The sequence below is a fragment of the Narcine bancroftii genome, chromosome 3, assembly GCF_036971445.1.
Source record: "Narcine bancroftii isolate sNarBan1 chromosome 3, sNarBan1.hap1, whole genome shotgun sequence".
In the NCBI taxonomy this organism is placed as follows: domain Eukaryota; kingdom Metazoa; phylum Chordata; class Chondrichthyes; order Torpediniformes; family Narcinidae; genus Narcine; species Narcine bancroftii.
The window spans coordinates 362,322,381-362,341,206 of record NC_091471.1 but is presented as its reverse complement, the minus strand read 5'-3'; the positions used below and the strand labels follow the sequence as shown (position 1 = coordinate 362,341,206).

The 18,826-nt window shown below is 42.7% G+C and overlaps 1 protein-coding gene across 3 annotated transcripts in view; it reads left to right on the top strand.

Annotated features, from left to right (window-relative positions):
* Window positions 1–18,826, top strand: part of gaa (alpha glucosidase) — a 53,808-nt gene that overhangs the window by 8,343 nt on the left and 26,639 nt on the right. For all 3 annotated transcript variants that reach the window (XR_011354898.1, XM_069930088.1, XM_069930089.1), the window contains exons 5-12: window positions 863–959; window positions 2,383–2,502; window positions 5,417–5,535; window positions 9,461–9,592; window positions 10,660–10,770; window positions 11,615–11,728; window positions 17,558–17,642; window positions 17,828–17,945. Coding sequence is in view for 2 of the 3 variants with exons in the window: in XM_069930088.1 (XP_069786189.1) it covers window positions 863–959; window positions 2,383–2,502; window positions 5,417–5,535; window positions 9,461–9,592; window positions 10,660–10,770; window positions 11,615–11,728; window positions 17,558–17,642; window positions 17,828–17,945 (896 nt within the window). In the remaining variant the exon portion in view is untranslated. The remainder of the gene's footprint in view (window positions 1–862; window positions 960–2,382; window positions 2,503–5,416; window positions 5,536–9,460; window positions 9,593–10,659; window positions 10,771–11,614; window positions 11,729–17,557; window positions 17,643–17,827; window positions 17,946–18,826) is intronic.

Genomic DNA, 18,826 nt, shown 5'->3' with positions numbered 1-18,826 from the left:
CTTAATGAAATGTATGTTAACAGCAAATATTTCCCAAAAAAGTGCAGAAATCCAAAACTGTACTACTCTACAGTGTACAGATGCACCAAAGTTTTTATGTGCTACAGCCACACAGGTACGTAACAAATACTGACAACATTAGTATAAAGTAAATTTTCACATTATGCCATGACACAGAAAAAAATGATGCTAAATAGTCATAGTAGCTATTAATGCAAACAAAAAGTGATGCTTTCATTGTGCAGGGAGAAGTTTTGGCAGTTATGGATAGATTATGACAAGGAGGCTCAAAAGCTTGATGGCTGTTGGGGAAAAAGAAAATGTTCTTGAACCTAGAGGTTTTGGGCTTCTGTACTTTCTCTAGCAGCAAGAGGAGATTGTGATCCGGATGATGGGGATCCTTTATGATGTTAGTTGTCAAATTTCCACAAACTTAGTAAAGCCATCGGTGTCCCTTTTTCACAGTTACCTTGACGTGCCAGTTCCAGGAGAAATTCTCCAATATGTAGACTCCAGGAATTTGAAGGTGGTAATCCTCTCCACTGCTGTCCTGCCAATGAAGGCGGGTGCATGGTCTCTTGACCTCCTCTTCCTAAAGTCCGCAATAAACTCCCTGCTGATGTTGACAGCAAGATTGTGTTCTGGCACCATACAAACAGATTCTCAATCTCCACAACTGCCGCATATCTGTCAAGATTAATTTCATTAATCATTGTGCCGACTGATTAAAATGTATGGTGATGCACTTCAAATGAAAGACAGCAAAATTGGGAAAGAAAGAGGTTCAAAATCTGCACAAATTTTCTGGAAACGGAGTTTTTTTTGTGTGTGTGCCATCGCCAATATGGTCTTGATTTTGCAGATAAATTCCAATTTATATGGCTCACACCCTTTCTATTTGGTGATGGAAGAGGATGGGTCAGCTCATGGTGTTTTCCTATTGAACAGTAATGCCAAAGGTAATAAACTAACCTGATCAATTTATGAATTGAGAGAAACACAGATGCTGAAATCTGGAGAGAAAAAATAAGACTTGCTGTATCCTCCACTGAAACATTGACTATCCTTTTGTTTCTGCAGTAACTGGCTGCCACCAAATTATTTCAGCGGACTATATCTTATAATTTGAAAGCCCCATTTAATATTAAACCATCTTTGTGATTGAATTACAGTACAGATTAAGTATTTTTCTCATGCTCACGTGTTGTAATTTAACCTGTTCTTCATCTTGTGAACACCTTTTTGCAATAAAATTGCTCTTTATACAAATCTAACATTGAACTTCAAGAAATATAGATGTATGAATTATGACAATATATTCAAAGCTGGCATCCTTTCTGATCTTTTAGAAAAGTAAGTTGATGCATTCCATTCTTTTGAAAGCTGAAATTAACATTCTTAAAGTCTTGTACTGTATTCATGGAATCCTCCAAAACGGAGTGGCCAGTTGACCCATTGTATTTTTGCCAGCTCTTTGAAAAAACTATCCAATTATTCCCACAACAATACTCCTTCTTGCTATTGCAAATTATTGCTCAATGTATTTCTCCAATGCCTTTCAGAGAGTTCTCAATAATTCTGCTTCTCCTCAGTTTTATCTCCTAATACCTTAAATTTATGTTCTTTAGTTAGCCCTCCTGCAAGGGGCAGCACGGTTGGCATAGGGGTTAGCTCAGTGCCTTTATAGCACCAGCGATTAGGACTGGGGTTCAAATCCTGCGCTACCTATAAGGAGTTTGTTCTTCCCATGTCTGTGGGGGCTTTCCACGGGGGCTCCCACCATTCAAAACGTACTGGGGTGTAGGTTAATTGGGTACAAATAGAGTGGCGTGGACTTGAGGGCTGAAATGGCCTGTTACTGTGTCTTATGTCTAAACTTTAATTTAATTTAAATTAAATTTTTTAAAATTCTGATCTATTCCACCATATATTTAGTTCAAATTTCAAATTATCTCTAAGGAAAACAACCAACCACAATGAACTCCTTCATTCTTGAGATCGTTCTCAGAAATGTTCTTTATATCTTTTTCACATCCTTGTAAAGTGCATCTTTCCAAGGATCGTTACAGGTGCTTCCCTACTGACGATTTTATCAAAGTTACAATAATTTGAATCCTTACTTTCAATTCTGATCTGTTTCCATGCTTCAGCTCTGTGTGTTGATGGTTTTTTTCAGTGTGGAATAAAAGTATTCAAATTTAAATATAAAAAATGGTTTATGCAGTATTCTTTTTTGACTTTCTATGGGTTTGCTGGAACACAACCCCATTGTAAGTTGAGGAGCCCCTGGAGCTGGAAACAAATCTGTTTATACTTTCTCTTGTGCCATTGATTATCAAGTGAGTATTGCACTGAGAATTAACACAATTTCATTTTATCTAGATGTTTTACTTCAGCCATCGCCTGCTCTAACCTGGAGAACTATAGGAGGAATTTTTGATTTTTATATATTCTTGGGTCCAAATCCAAAATCAGTGATCAAGCAATATATGGATATTATTGGTATGGTTGAAGTTATCATCTTTAATTTTGAACATTTAGAATGACCTCATACCTAAGTAATTGTAAATCTTCTAATTGTTACAAAATAATGTTAATATTATTAACAATTAAAATAGGGTTGAAAATAGCCTCTGCTCCATTTACCTTCTTAATCGCATGTTCTATTTGCATTTAATTCATGTGCAAAGATGCTCAGATCCCTCATCATCAATACCGTTGGGCCTCTCCAGAATTTAAAAACTATTTAGCCTTTTCATCAATGAAAGTAAATGAGCTGCAATTTCGTAATTGTATTATCCTTAGCCATTTATTTAATTTAGCTGTTTTTCTCTCGAGCCCTGCTATCTTCCTCTCAATCCGCAGTGCCACGCAGTTTCATGATCATCAACAAACTTGGAACAACTCCACTTGACCTCTTCATCCAAATCAATGATTGTGCACAGCAGTGGCTACAACATGGATCCCTACATCACCCTTCTGTCCTTTAAATGATCTTCATTCTGCACCAGTATATTATTACCAATACCATACACTTTAAGTTAGTTTCCTGTTTCTCTCCTATCCTTTTTTCAGTTTTATTTGCAACCTTCCCAACCTGATAGCTCGTGTCCCTTCAAAACAATTCAAATGAAGCCCACTCCAGTGGATTAACTCCCTTTTTCTGCCTTTAATGGTGTCACTATCCCATGAATTGACAGTTTGACAAAGATTCTGTGAACTAAAATATTGATTCTGTTTCATTTTCCACAGATGTTGCTTGACATGCACAATGTTTCAGGGTATTCTGCTTTTATTTCAGATTTCCAGCATCTGCAGTATTTTCGCTTTAAAACCCACTCCTCTCAGCATATCCTTGAGCCCCACATTTAGTTCTCTGATCTTGGATTTAAGATGTACTCTAAGATAAAATTACTAAAGACGCAAATGCTTATTAGACCTAGATAACATAGAACATAATAGCAGATGAACAGGCCCTTTGATTCACAATGTTTGTGACCACTGTGATGTCAATCTAACCAATCCCAGCTGTCTGCATGTGGTTTGTAGCCCTCTATTCTCTCATTCCTGTGTTGGTCTGAATGTCATCTAAAAGCATTTGCTTCTAAAATTGCTTCTCACTTCTTTAAATTTTCCTCCTCTTATCTTAAACCTATGTTCTCTAGTATTTGATTTTTTTTTTTAAAGAAATCTGACTGCCAATCCTATCTATGGCTCTTTTATTTTTACAAAATTTTATCAGGTCACCCCTCATTCCCAACAATCTCAAGAAAACCATAGCAGTTTGTCGAACCTTGTAGGTAATTCACACCAATCCCAGCCACATCCTGGTAAACCTTATCTACACCCACTCCAATCCATCTGTTTTGTGTGGTGACCAGCACTACACAAAATACTCCAAATCTGGCCTATCCAAAGTTTTATAGACTTCAGCGTGATATGTCAATTTTTGTATCAAGTGACCAGACTTTCTCTGTACCACCTTTCATCCACTTTCAGGGAACTATGGAATTATCCCACAGGATATCTCAGTATATCAATGTACTTTCCCCTTGCATTTCACCTCTCAAGATCTATCACCTCACAATTGTTTGGATTAAACTGTTTGCTATTTCTCCACCCAAATCTCCAACTGATTGAAGGTCTGCTCATGATGGATTATTGTGGATTCCATTGCCCTTCATGTAAAACAAATGTCATTACCTTCCTTCCATGCCAATCTTGGGCTGTTTATTTCATTCAATCAGTCTTTTTCATATACTATCATTCGCATTGCCTCATTGAAGTCCCTCACTCATCAAAGTCTTCCCTTGGTGAATTCAGCATTCTGAGGATTTTGTGTAGGTTCTGGAACAGACCTACTTTATTGATGCTTAGAGTTTTCTTCTTTCACTTTATTTCTATGTATTCTCCAAATTCTTTTTCTTTCTTCTTTCTTTGGCTTGGCTTCGCGGACGAAGATTTATGGAGGGGTATGTCCACGTCTGTTGCAGGCTCGCTGGTGACTGACAAGTCCGATGCGGGACAGGCAGGCACGGTTACAGCGGTTGCAAGGGAAAATTGGTTGGTTGGGGTTGGGTGTTGGGTTTTTACTCCTTTGTCTTTTGTCAGTGAGGTGGGCTCTGCGGTCTTCTTCAAAGGAGGTTGCTGCCCGCCGAACTGTGAGGTGCCAAGATGCACGGTTGGAGGCGATATCAGTCCACTGGCAGTGGTCAATGTGGCAGGCACCAAGAGATTTCTTTAAGCAGTCCTTGTACCTCTTCTTTGGTGCACCTCTGTCTCGGTGGCCAGTGGAGAGCTCGCCATAGAACACGATCTTGGGAAGGCGATGGTCCTCCATTCTGGAGACGTGACCCACCCAGCGCAGTTGGGTCTTTGGCAGCATGGATTCGATGCTTGCGGACTCTGAAGTTTTAGCTTGCACTTAACCTTATAGCTGACATCTGTTAAGAGAAATATTTGTGGGATTAAAGGAAAATACTATTTTTCCTTAGCTAATAGAATTAAGGAAAGGTTTAAAGTGTTTTTTTTCAGCTGGGCAGATTGGGGTCTTTAGTTCAATATGTGAGAGTTATTAAGCCAGGAAATCTCATCATCCTGACAATATACCCAAATCAGAACTTGATGTACTGCACTCTACCAAGATCAAGATTAAGTAAAGTCTCAATAGAGATGAATGACTAAGTGGCCTACTTCCACATCATAAATTTCTGTAATTCAGTGAAGCAGATTACCTTGTCTTTTTCTCATCATAGCCATACAGAACTTGATTGTTATCTTTCCAACATTACAACAGTGAGTACACATAAAAGAAAATATTTCATACGCTATAAAGCTATTATAAAAAAAAACAATACAAATTCTGATCATTTTCTTATTCTAATGTGTTTTCCTCTGTTTTTTAATAACTGTACAGGGTATCCAATAATGCCTCCATACTGGAGCCTGGGATTCCACCTGTGTCGGTTTGGTTATAAGAGCACGAATGTTACCCGGCAAGTTGTGGAGAACATGACCAAAGCCAACATGCCTCAGGTAATTTTTTTCCCCCAAAACAGAACAGTCACTTGATGCATATGATGAAGGGTTATGTATTCTTTACCTCTAATGGATGCTGCAAGGCCTGTTGGATCCCTCAAACATTTCTGCCTCCAACCGTGCATCTTGGCGCCTCACAGTTTGGCGGGCAGCAACCTCCTTTGAAGAAGACCGCAAAGCCCACCTCACTGACAAAAGACAAAGGAGGAAAAACCCAACACTCAACCCCAACCCACCAATTTTTCCTTGCAACCGTGCCTGCCTGTCCCGCATCGGACTTGGATATACCCCTCCATAAATCTTCGTCCGTGAAGCCAAGCCAAAGAAGAAAAAGGAGATATTATGGAATTGCTGTGCAATCTAAGCAAGTTTGTCCATACAGTATTTTGTAGTAAAATATTTGAGTAAATTAGCCTTTTCATTCTTGTATCATGACATGTGGTCAATAATGTGGAGGCTGCGGGTGTTCTGGATGGTGGACAGGTTGCTTAGTTTCTTTGTCCTAGATATAATTGGAGCAGTACTCATTCAAGCAAGTGGATAGTATGACACAATTTTCTTGACATCCCTCTTAAATTTGAAAAGGCTTTGCAAAGGCAGGTCAGTGAATCAATCAGCACAAAATACTCAACCTTCTTCACATTGTTATTCAAAATACTTATGAAAATAGACTGGCTGAGTTTTTAGTTATTGGTGATTCACAGGACATTGATAAAGATGAAGTGGAACAGATCCAGAAAGTTGGTGACTATTGCCTTCTGGGGTGATGCAGACAGTGATAAATGATGGCTTTGCCAGCCATACAACACATAATGACTGTTATTGTTAATTAGGAACTTGTCAGGATGCTTCTTGGTGGAGATGTTCAATCATTAGAATGTGATTTTTAGCCAGAAGATCACTTTTAACAGCTTTCAATGTCTCATTTCTGTTCAATGTGTTGCCTGGATGAGCAGCAATGACGTTGTTTTAAAAATAACAATAATGGGGAACCACTTGTTTGAATACAGGGTTTGTTGAACTAATCCAACGCATGATCTAGCACTCCAAGGGAATGCTCCTCCAAATTTGTAAGCTCATTGATTGCTTTTATTTGGGCTGCAGTTTAAAAAGTTGGAGCAGGCAACTCTGATTCTGCTCTAAGTAACATTGCCATTCGTTGGGATATGAATGGTGAGAAGCTAACGACCCGATGCTATCTCTCTCTCGGAGGCCAATGTCAGAACATCCTTCAAAAGGGGGAACCCTCACAAGGCATTCAGGTTCTGATGGCGTACCTGGCAGAATGCTGAGAATACGTGGCAACCAACGAGCCGGAGTGTTCACAAACATTTTCAATACCCAATTGCTCCAGTTGGAGATTCCCACCTGCTTCAAAAGGGCATCACTCATCCTAGTGCCCAGGAAGAGCAGGGTGAGCTGCCTCAATGACTAATGTCCAGTAGCCCTTGCATCTACCGTGATGAAATGCTTTGAGAGTTTGGTTACGGCCATAATTAACAGTAATGATCTTGGCCTACTGCCACAATTGGTCCACAGCAGATGTCATCTCACTGGCTCACCACTCAGCCGTGGAAAACCTAGACAACAGCAGCATCTACATCAGGCGACTCTTCATTGACGGCAACTCAATTTTCAATGCCATCATGCCCTCAGAACTCGTCAGCAAGCTCCAAAACCTGGCCCTCTGCAACTGGATCCTTGACTTGCTCATTGGAAGCCACAGTCAGTAGGAATCGGAAACACCGTCTGACATTCAACATAGGCACACCTCAAGGATGCATGCTTAGCCCGCTGCTCTACTCGCTCTACAGCAAGGGTGTCAAACTCAAATGCGCAGAGGGCCAAAATTAAAAACTTGGACTAAGTCGTGGGCCAAACTAAATATTTATTGAAAATTTTCAACAACATCTGCATGTTTTCTCTTCTTTCAACATATGTAATGTTAAACTTTTTCTTATTAAAATAAATGTTTAATAATAGTTTTGGTTAAACTCTTTCCAGAAGAAGCATTAACAAATGAGAAATAAAATATTCAATAAATAATATTTCTCTCTAGCCTTTAAGCTCCTTTTAAATGTATTTTTTTTCACAAGCCAACAAGTCAAAAAAATAACAACTTGCTTCAATGAAAATCCAATCTTTCAACTATGAACAGTCCAAAGTTAACCAAAGAAAATATGAATCCAAGCTTAGCTTGCTCCACTGTGATTTACTCTGATGCACCTGGGTCTAAACCAGATACTTGGCATCTCTTCTTAGATGCAAGTTCATCAAACTCTGGGGTCAGAATTTGCCTCCCACCATCTTGAAAGGTCCTGTTTTCTGTCTTTCGTTTGGCCATTTTTCGTAAGGGGTTTATTACGTGCGAGTTAGGCGACAGGTCGCAGGTGCTAATGAAAGTAAAGAGAGGAGGTGGGGGCGATTAGCGGGCTGACGGGCCGGCGCCAATGCATTTGCAAAGCATTTTGGGATTTGTAGTATTAGCTGTGCATGCGCTATACTGGCGCGGCGGCCAGTGGGCCAGTTCGAATACATATTTGATATGATCTTGCGGGCCAAATATAATTATATAACGGGCCAAATTTGGCCCGCGGGCCTGAGTTTGACATGTGTGCTCTAAAGCCATGACTGGGTGGCCAGGCACAATTCAAATGCCATCTATAAATTTGCCCATGATACCACAGTTGTCGGCAGAATCCCAGGCACCAATAAGGAAGCGGACAGGAGGGAGATGGATCAGCTAGTTGAATGGGTTCAGAACAACCTTGCACTCAATGTTAGCAAAGCCAACGAACTGATTGTGGACTTCAGGGGAAATAAGTAGAACATGAACCAATACTCATCGAGGGATCAGTAATGGAGAGGATCAAGAACTTAAAGTTCCTGGGTTTCATCATCTCTGTGGATCTGTCCCGGGCCCTCCATGTCAATACAATCATGAAGGAGGTTTGTCAGCAGCTATACTTAGTGAGGTGTTTGAGGAGGTTTGGTATATCACCAAAGATCTTGCAAATTTCTACAGGTGTACTGTGGTGAGCATTCTGACTGGTGGCATCACTGGTACAATGGTGGCAATGCACAAGGCAGAAGACTGCAGAGAGTTGTGAACCCGGCCAACAAAATCATGGGCATCTGTCTTCACTCCATTGAGGACATCTACCAGAGGTAGTGCCTTAAGAAAGCAGCCTCTATCCTCAAAGACCCTCACCACCTAGGCCATGTCCTCTTCACACTGCTACCATTAGGAAGGAGGTTTTGGATATTTTCAGTATTCTGAACTGAAGATACGGGGAAATGTACTGTACTAATTCTCAAACACTTAACCTGGCTGATAAACAGTCCCCCGTGCAGCTCCAATTATATGTCTTAGCAAATAAACTTGAGGAGAGGAACCCCCTGGTTGGACAAACCTTTCTAGAATCCTCTACTTTCATTTTTGACAATTTGTTTTTTGCAGTACTTCGAGAATTAGAAGAATTCCAACTATATAAACAGTGTAAACAAGTTCTGGATGTTATCAAATAATGTTCTTTTCAATGTGAGGAAATGTTTACAGCTTGTCTGAACTTCTTAATGATTCCGTTTTGAAACTTTTGAACAGGTTGGTGTGCAGCGTCCAGTCGTTGGGCACAAGCAAAAATGTTAAATTAGCAGAATTTTCACAAGAAATTATTACTTTTGTGTATCATTTACAGAGAAGTTGCAGCATCAGTTAGCAAAGAGGTTCATTTATATCCTTGTTAGAGATCCTTTCAAATTTTATGTATCTGATTGTGTTTCTTTCATCTGGACTGTAAGAATGCAAGGAGTAGTCCAACAAGAAAGGAAATAAGATCAAAGTATGTTTCATACCTCTAGATTGTTGATCATTTAGCAGGAAACAAAATTGTTCCTGTCTTAATCATTTATCTTTCTTCAGGATGTACAATGGAATGACGTAGATTACATGGACAAGAAAAGGGACTTTACTTTCAACTTGCAGTACTATGGTGACTATCCACAGATGGTAGATGAATTTCACCAGAAGGGCTTAAAATATGTTTTGATTTTGGTAAGAAGAAAAATGCATAAATTGTTCATAAATTTATAATGTACTGAAACCATTGAAATGATTCTCAGATTCTTAAGAAGTTAATCAGCTGTATATGGCTATAACCTATTTATTTTTATGGCTTTCATTTCTTGCTTTAACCCAACTTTTAATTTTCCACTGAACAAAGTGGTGGTTAGTAATAGGACAAAAGGGGTTTTGGTATGGGGTGTGGTGTTGGGTGATGTCATTGATGTACTGATTCAGATTTGATTTTCTATCTGTGGGTGGTGCTGGAATCCCAATCCAAAATCTGTTTTGTGCTTGATTGAAAAAAATGACTTCTTGTAGAGCTGGCTAAAAATAATGAGGAAAATGGAAGATAGTTAATGGAGCATGTGATTCCTAACCATATCTAAAGCTTTATTAATACTTCCAAAGGGACATGGCATATTTGCACCATCAAATGAATGCCACTACAGCATTTGACGATTCCTGAGTAGTTTTAACCTGCACCGGAGTTCAGGCCAATCTGCCATGGCGAACTGCAAGAGTGCCTGCAATCCAGAGTGTTCAGAAAATTCCCTTCACTCGTCCCTCTTCAAACCAAAAATGTTGTTCTAATATGTTGGTCATATAATTCACATACTGGTTCAAACTTCAGAATGAAAATTATTGTTGATTCTTCATGTAACACAAGAGAAGGGGGAAATTTTCCGGTAACTCATCCACATATTGAACTGCTAACTGTGGCTAATGTTTAAAATAAAATCTATTTTTAGATCCCAATACTGCACATTCTAATTCTTTCCCCTTTGGCCATCTAGCTTAAATTACCATCTCTTGGAAGTGTACATTTCAACAGTTACCAGGTGCATCATGTGGCTATTTTTCATACATGAACTAAGACAGTTGATGGTGGAAACCTTTCTCAACCAAATTAAATATATTCTTGCCCTCTTCTAATAATCTCTTCCTATGCTCTTTGAACTCTTAAAAGGTCAACATGCCTTGCTTTTCATCTTGTCATAATTGCCTGGCATCCTTCTTCCATCAGGGTTCTTTGTAACATTTTTTTTCTATTATAGGATCCAGGCATCAGTAGTGAACAGGGAGCAGAGAAATATAAGCCATATGATGATGGCCTAAAGAGAGGTGTATTTATAAAAAATGAAACTGGTGAACCATTAATAGGCAAGGTCAGTACAGTGACAAGTTTATTATATGGTTTTATTTATTTATTCCATCTACATTTCACCACGTGCTAAGTAACATTGTTTATTTACAACATCATTTAACCAACTCTGCCTCAGGTGAAGAAATTAAAAATCCTGAAAATGCTTAAGTTGATGTTTGTTAAAACAGAACAGCATGTCAATTAAATATTTTCTCATCTCTATTATGCTTGTTCAGTTCAAGCACAACAAATTTGGTCCCAGTATGTAGTTGCAAACGTTTCATGGATTTTTATTTGAGATTATACAGTGGAGTTGTACTTACTTCAGTCTATGTACCATCAGAATGATTACTGAGGCATGCGTTGTTCAAAAGAAAGTTCAACAGAAGATGTATGTCTTATTATTTTTTGCATAGTGAAGGATCAATGGCGTTCAATGAGATAGTTGGAGTACTACTTAATGCAAAGAACAAGTTCATACTCTGTTCCTTTGAGGATTTAGGAACAAAGTTTGAAATTTAATTTCATTTGGAATAAAATGACTGCAGAATTATCTTTTGATATCTCAGGAAATCATTAAGCATTTCTTAGTGTTGAAAGATTTGATTAAGTGTATTCTGTCACAGATGCATTTTTAAAAGAACCTAAATAGTGTGGAATAACTTTAAAAAATCATTTATAATGCCATCCTTTTACTTACATTGGGACTCGTTTCCATAAGAAACTGAACTTGACTGTCTGTGCTCACTTCTACTTTCTCAACACACCTCACTCTCTTGATTTATTGGTATGATCTCTATTTGAATTTTCCATTCCAGCCAGCCGTTGTGAGCCTATCTGAATTGTGCTGTGATTACTTTGTTTAGGTTTGGCCTGGTCTAACTGCTTTCCCAGATTTTACAAATCCAGAGACCCAAGCCTGGTGGTATGAGAACATTAAGAAGTTTCATGATCAGGTGCCATTTGATGGAATATGGATTGTAAGCACATTTATATAAAATAAGTTCACAAATCTTTTGTTCCATGAAAAAGTGCTAAAGCTGTGTAAAGTGTGCATAAGATTGTTACTTTAGCACAAGAATATATTAAAAAAAATGAAGATGGTAGGCCATCTGGCCTATCAAGCCTGTTCCGCCATTTAAAAAGATCATGGATGATCTGGACGTGGACTCGGCTCGGCCTACCTGCTTTTTCCCATAACCTAGTTGCCCTGCTTTGCAAAAATTTGTGCAAAAAAGGAGATTGAATACATCATAATTTCTTTTACCACAAAAATTGTAGTTGTGTTTGTATTTTAAATTAACATCCACAATATTTTGGAATTATCAAGTATGACTGCTTATAAACAGTGGGCATGAACAGAACTGATGTAAAATTAATGCAGATTTTCAGTTAGCCAGTCTCTGTAGCCGTGTACACACTTTTCTTCTGTTTTAAAAAAAAATAATATTTTTTTTACTGTGAGAACACAATACTTGGTGATGACTTAATTTTTTTGTATTTAAAATGGCATAATTTTTGCCACCTACTGTACAAGTGTGCAATCCTTTCTGTGTGTGATAGTACAGATCTATCACCAATGTACATAGTGTATATAGTTACTGTATCTAGACTGTGCTTACAGCGATTGGCTAAGAGCTAAGCCACTCCTATTGTCTGGGCCTTAAAGGGTTGTGTCCCTAGCCAGGTCGGATCATTCCGGACTGGTCGGCCACCTGTGAAGAGCTCCGGTCTTTTGCTAATAAAAGCCTTGGTTTGGATCAACAAGTCTTTGGTTCTTTCGACGAGCTCTACAATTTTATTAGCAAAAAGAATTTTTTTGAAAGGGATGGAGCGTTTAACTCGGCCAGAAAAACTTGATATTGACCCACAGTCAGCTACAGCCTTCAAAGCCTTTAACTTCTGGCTGCTGAACTTTGAAAACTTCCTGAGATTCATTCAGGTAGAGGAGGATAACCAGCGTCTAACAGCATTGCTGTCTATGGTGTCCTTGAGAGTCTACGAGAACATCCAGGATGAGACCACTTACACCGCAGCCATAAAGGTACTGAAAGGACTGTATGATCAACCGGTGAACAGAGTTCATGCCCGGCTCGTGCTTGCGTCGAGGAAGCAACAGCCCGGTGAGTCCAGCAGAGCATATTTACAAGTATTAAAGGCATTGGGCAAGGACTGTAACTGTGTGGACAAAACTGCTGCCGAGATCACAAACGATCTCGTCCGGGATGCCTATGTGGCCGGGCTCAGATCGAATGAAGTGAGGCTGCGCTTGCTCGAACAAGGGGTAGAAAAACTAGAGGACGTGGCCCGGATTGCAATCACAATGGAGGATGCAGCCTTAAAATCCACCGAGCTCTCTTGGGACTGGACCCCTCGTTCTGATGTGAGTAGAGTGCCCTTCTACCCTACCCCTGACGGCCTGTCGGCTGCTGCTACCCTCCCCCGTGCGGAACCGAAATGTTATTTCTGCGGGAGGGACAAGCACAGCAGATCCCAGTGCCCAGCAAGAAAAGCCAGGTGCCAGAAGTGCCTTAAAAAGGGCCACTTTGCTGCAGTCTGTAGGTCTAAAATGGCCGCCAGCAAACACAGTGCCTCGTGTGAAGCCCAATCGCCGCTTTCCCATTCAAACTCTTCTTCCCCAGAGCTCTCGTCCAATGAGAGCGAGGGCTCCCCTGCACGGCAACGCCTGACGTCACGGAGACGCCGAACCCGGAAGGGGCAACCCACCATCGCAACCATGGTGATGGCCCGCCTCTCGCCCCCGTGCGGAACACTTGACACTACCGCCGCTGCTGCCGCCGCCACAGCCACCCCCGGGGCCGACGCTACCGCCGCTGCTGCCGCCGCCACAGCCACCCCCGGGGCCGACGCTACCGCCGCTGCTGCCGCCGCCACAACCACCCCCGGGGCCGACGCTACCGCCGCTGCTGCCGCCGCCACAGCAACCCCCGGGGCCGACGCTACCGCCGCTGCTGCCGCCGCCACAGCCACCCCCGCGGCCAACCAGGTGCTCACCCTAGCGTCCATCAGTGACGACCGCCAGGGCCTGACCGCCGCGACCAACGACCTACCCACCGCCAATCGCGAGCAACTACAAACCCCAATACTTACTATTCACCCGCCAACGCCGCCACAACAGCACTTCCGGGAGGTCCTCCAACCTGCTCCTCGAGCGTTGACTACGTCATTCCGTTGCGTGACGTCATCCCGTTGCGTGACGTCATCGCGCAAAACTCCCCTGTCAACTGCTTCAATAACACTGAACCAGCAATGCTCTCATCCCCTCACTAAAGCAATGGAACTGATTAAAGTGCATGGACACTACACCAATTGCTTATTTGACTCTGGGTCAACTGACAGTTTTATCCAGCCAGATCTGGCCCTCCGTTGGGGACTTGACATTATTCCCACTACCCAGAGGATCTCATTAGCGACGAGGTCGCACTCGACTGGGATAAAGGGGTATTGCATCGCCACGCTGGAAGTACAGGGCGTGACGGTCACCCACTTCAAATTATTCGTCCTTCCCCAATTGTGCGCCCCAGTGTTGCTGGGATTAGACTTCCAGTGTCTAATCCCTACACTTTGGGGGACCCCACGCCCCCCTCTCGGTCTGCCATCGCCCCACTCCCGAAGCACCCGAGCAACCCGCCCCCATGCCCCGGGGCCAATCCTGCGGCCTTTCCACATTCCGGATTGCCCCGCCAGCACTCTTCGCAAACCTCACTCCTGGCTGGAAGCCTGTGGCCACCAAAAGTCGGCAATATAGTTACGAAAACAGGCAATTCATTAGGAGTGAGGTGCGTAGATTGCTGGATGAGGGCATCATCGAACCCAGTTCAAGCCCCTGGAGAGCCCAGGTGGTGGTTGTCAAGAATGGGGAAAAACTACGGATGGTGGTCGACTATAGCCAGACCATTAACCGCTTCACGCTCCTGGATGCGTACCCCCTGCCACGCATCACGGATGTGGTGAACCAGATCGCCCAGTACCGCATTTTCTCCACTATTGACCTACGTTCGGCCTACCACCAGCTCCCGATCCGCTGCGAGGACCGACCATTCACGGCCTTTGAAGCGAATGGGCGGCTATACCAATTTCTCAGGGTACATTTCGGGGTCACGAATGGTGTCGCGGTCTTCCAGCGGGAAATGGACAGGATGGTGGACCAGAACGGGCTAACCGCGACCTTCCCGTATCTGGACAATATCACCATCTGCGGCCACGACGTGCAGGACCACGACGCCAACCTAGACAAATTTCTTCAAACTGCCCGTCAGCTAAACCTGACTTACAATTTGGACAAGTGTGTCTTCCGGACCACACGACTCGCTATTCTAGGTTGTGTGGTGGAGAACGGGATAGTCATGCCAGATCCTGACCGCATGTGTCCCCTAATGGACTTACCCCCCCCACATACCCAGAAAGCTCTCAAACGTTGCCTGGGCCTTTTCTCGTATTACGCCCAATGGGTTCCAAACTACGCCGACAAGGCGCGTCCTCTTATCAAGACCACCTCTTTTCCCCTCTCGACCGAAGCCACAGCAGCTTTCGATCGAATCAAATCTGACATCGCTGCTGCGACGCTCTACGCGATCGATGAGTCTGTCCCGTTTCAAGTCGAGAGCGATGCATCCGACTTCGCCCTGGCAGCCACCTTGAACCAGGCCGGTCGGCCTGTAGCCTTCTTCTCCAGAACCCTCCAGGGTCCGGAGAGTAGACACTCCTCGATCGAGAAGGAGGCCCAGGCCATAGTTGAAGCGGTGTGTCGTTGGAGACATTACCTCGCTGGGAGGCGCTTTACACTGTTGACTGATCAACGCGCGGTCTCCTTCATGTTCAGCAACACCCAGCGTGGTAAGATAAAAAACGACAAAATCGCCAGATGGAGAATCGAACTCTCCACCTTTAACTATGACATCCTGTACCGGCCTGGTAAGCTCAACGACCCGCCTGACGCGCTCTCCAGGGGGACTTGCGCCAGCATACAGATGGACAGACTACGGAAACTCCATGAGGCGCTCTGTCACCCAGGGGTCACTAGGTTTGCTCACTTTGTCAAGGCGCGCAACTTACCCTACACAGTCGAGGAGATCCGCTCCATGACCCGAGCCTGTTCGGTGTGCGCTGAATGCAAGCCCCACTTCTTCCGTCCGGATAACTCCCACGTTATCAAAGCCACCCGCCCCTTCGAGCGTCTTAGTGTAGACTTTAAGGGGCCCCTACCGTCGACCAACCGTAATACCTACATCCTTACGGCCATCGACGAGTACTCCCGCTTCCCATTCGCTGTAGCCTGCCCAGACACCACTGCCACCTCAGTGATACAGGCCCTTCACAGTATTTTCACCATCTTCGGGTACCCCAATTCCATCCACAGTGATAGGGGGTCCTCATTCATGAGTGCAGAGCTGCAACAGTACCTTCTGGAGTGTGGTATTGCTTCAAGCAGGACCACGAGCTATAACCCACGCGGTAATGGCCAGGTCGAGAGGGAGAATGCCACCATATGGAGAGCGGTTACACTGGCTCTCCGGTCTAAAGGTCTCCCCACCTCTCACTGGCAGGAGGTTCTCACTAGTGCTTTACACTCCATCCGCTCCCTCCTATGTACTGCAACAAATGCCACCCCCCACGAAAGGATGTTCCTTTTCCCGAGGAAATCCGAATCGGGAACCACTGTACCGGCATGGCTCACCGTCCCTGGCCCCGTCCTTTTGCGACGCCACGTCCGGCACTCAAAGAACGACCCCTTGGTCGACCGAGTGACTCTACTCCACGCAAACCCACATTACGCATACGTGGAGTTCCCAGACGGGCGGGAGGACACTGTTTCGGTGCGGGACCTAGCAAACCCCCCAACTCCTTCTACAGGCCCCGTGCCGCAACAGAAGGACCAACAGCATCCCAATGACCCGGGCCACCCTGCCGACAAAACGACTGGGGAATTGAGCGACGGAGCAGTCGCTCCCGACGAGCCCGCTGGCAACACCACTCCAGTGACCCCAATCCCGGCACCACGGCGGTCACGCCGGATGGTCAGACCCCCTGACCGCTACAGTCCTTGACCTACCCCTTCCTTTCATTCTCTCCCTTGTTTTTGTTTTTTTTTTCCAGGGTCAATTCTCCAAGAAGGGGTGAATGTGATAGTACAGATCTATCACCAATGTACATAGTGTATATAGTTACTGTATCTAGACTGTGCTTACAGCGATTGGCTGAGAGCTAAGCCACTCCTATTGTCTGGGCCTTAAAGGGTTGTGTCCCTAGCCAGGTCGGATCATTCCGGACTGGTCGGCCACCTGTGAAGAGCTCCGGTCTTTTGCTAATAAAAGCCTTGGTTTGGATCAACAAGTCTTTGGTTCTTTCGACGAGCTCTACACTGTGATATTCTTCAGGAATGGTCAGATGGATTGAAAAATTACAGCAAGAGAGTATGTGGAATAGCATTATTTCAAACATTGGAGATGACAAATTCTTGATTATATATTATCATGAAACAGCATTTTATTACTTTGTGGGACAGTTAAGATTAGAGGTTGGAAGAAAGTTGTTTTCTATTAGAAACTTTTCTGTTATTGATGAAATTTGTATATGCCCAGGTGAAACAATCTTGTTTTTGAGAATTGAGTTGAAATGAAGTTCAAAACATTCATGGAAAATCTAGAATGAAAGGGGTGCTGTAAGACTGCTCTCTTGAGTGTGGTTTAGAAGATGTAGAGGAAAATAATATTCAGTCTGACTGTGAGCTGCTCATTTCTCTGGAGCCACTGATGGTGAAAGATGAAAGTAAACTTTTTCTTTCACAGGATATGAATGAACCATCCAGCTTTGTTGATGGTGCAATAAATGGCTGTCCAGACAACAATTTAGAAAATCCACCTTACGTACCAGGTAAAAGCGAGTTAATTATGAAAAACAGAAATAACTTTCAAACGTGCGCCAACGAAAACTACAGTAATTGAGGGCATTTTCTGCAATTTTTACAAACTGATTTATCTGTCATTGATTTGCAACATTTTTTCTAAAGAATTTATTCACCTTGCTATGAAAATGACTGATGGGTTTACCTACTGCAGATGTAGCTGGAGGATATCTGAGGTCTAGCACAATGTGTATGACTGGAAGACTGCACCTGTCATCCCATTATAACCTGCACAACTTGTATGGATTGACTGAGGCCATTGCTACTCATGAGTGAGTGACAATTATAATAGTAATGCTTTAATTTTAAGCCATTTTTTTGCAGAATTTGTTTGAAATTTTCAAAGGTCAAGTTTGTTTTGCAAGTTGCTCTCCATATCTATTCTTGAAGTATGAGCTTTGGAAAATGGATTATCAGGTTATTTCACTTCAAATTAATGTGATGCAGAGTCTCACTGAATCAAGTCAAGTTTATTGTCATCCGATTGTACAAGTACGACCCGACAAAACAGTGTTCTTCATTACAAAAATATGCAGACAGCCCCACCAGACGTAATATACATGCAGACAAACAATACATATGCAGGACAAGTATTATATCTACAAAAAAAAACGTTTTGTACATATTAATCTCGGATGGTTAGTGTGAGCAGTTCCACGAGTAAGCACTTGTTGCATGATGACCACACATTGGCTAGAAACCAAGAGCAACATGTCTGTCTGTCCTTCTCCCTTGGTTCCTTTGTCAAAAGTAGCTCTTGCACATCATTCAGATGAGATCAGACATCTGATCAAGAACCAGTTTTCAAATCTGGACCAACTTAGATTGAATGTTTCAGCTACTGATCAGATAAATTCACTAAATTATTGGGTAATTTTAGTCATGAATCAGCCTCATGTTTAAAAGCCATTGCTTCTATATTTTCCCCAAAGCCAGTTTAAATCGTATCCTGTTTCACTGTTTTTGTTTACTTTCCATTGATTGATTGATCTGACCCAAAGAGCAAAATATAACTTGCAGTATTTCTGGAACTTTTCCAGAATTCCTTCTGCCTCTGCACTCTCCAAACTCTTGGCAATGTCAATGCCAACTCTTTACAATGTGATAATGCGAAATGCTTAAAGCAATTTCATCTGTTCATGGTAAGGTTCTA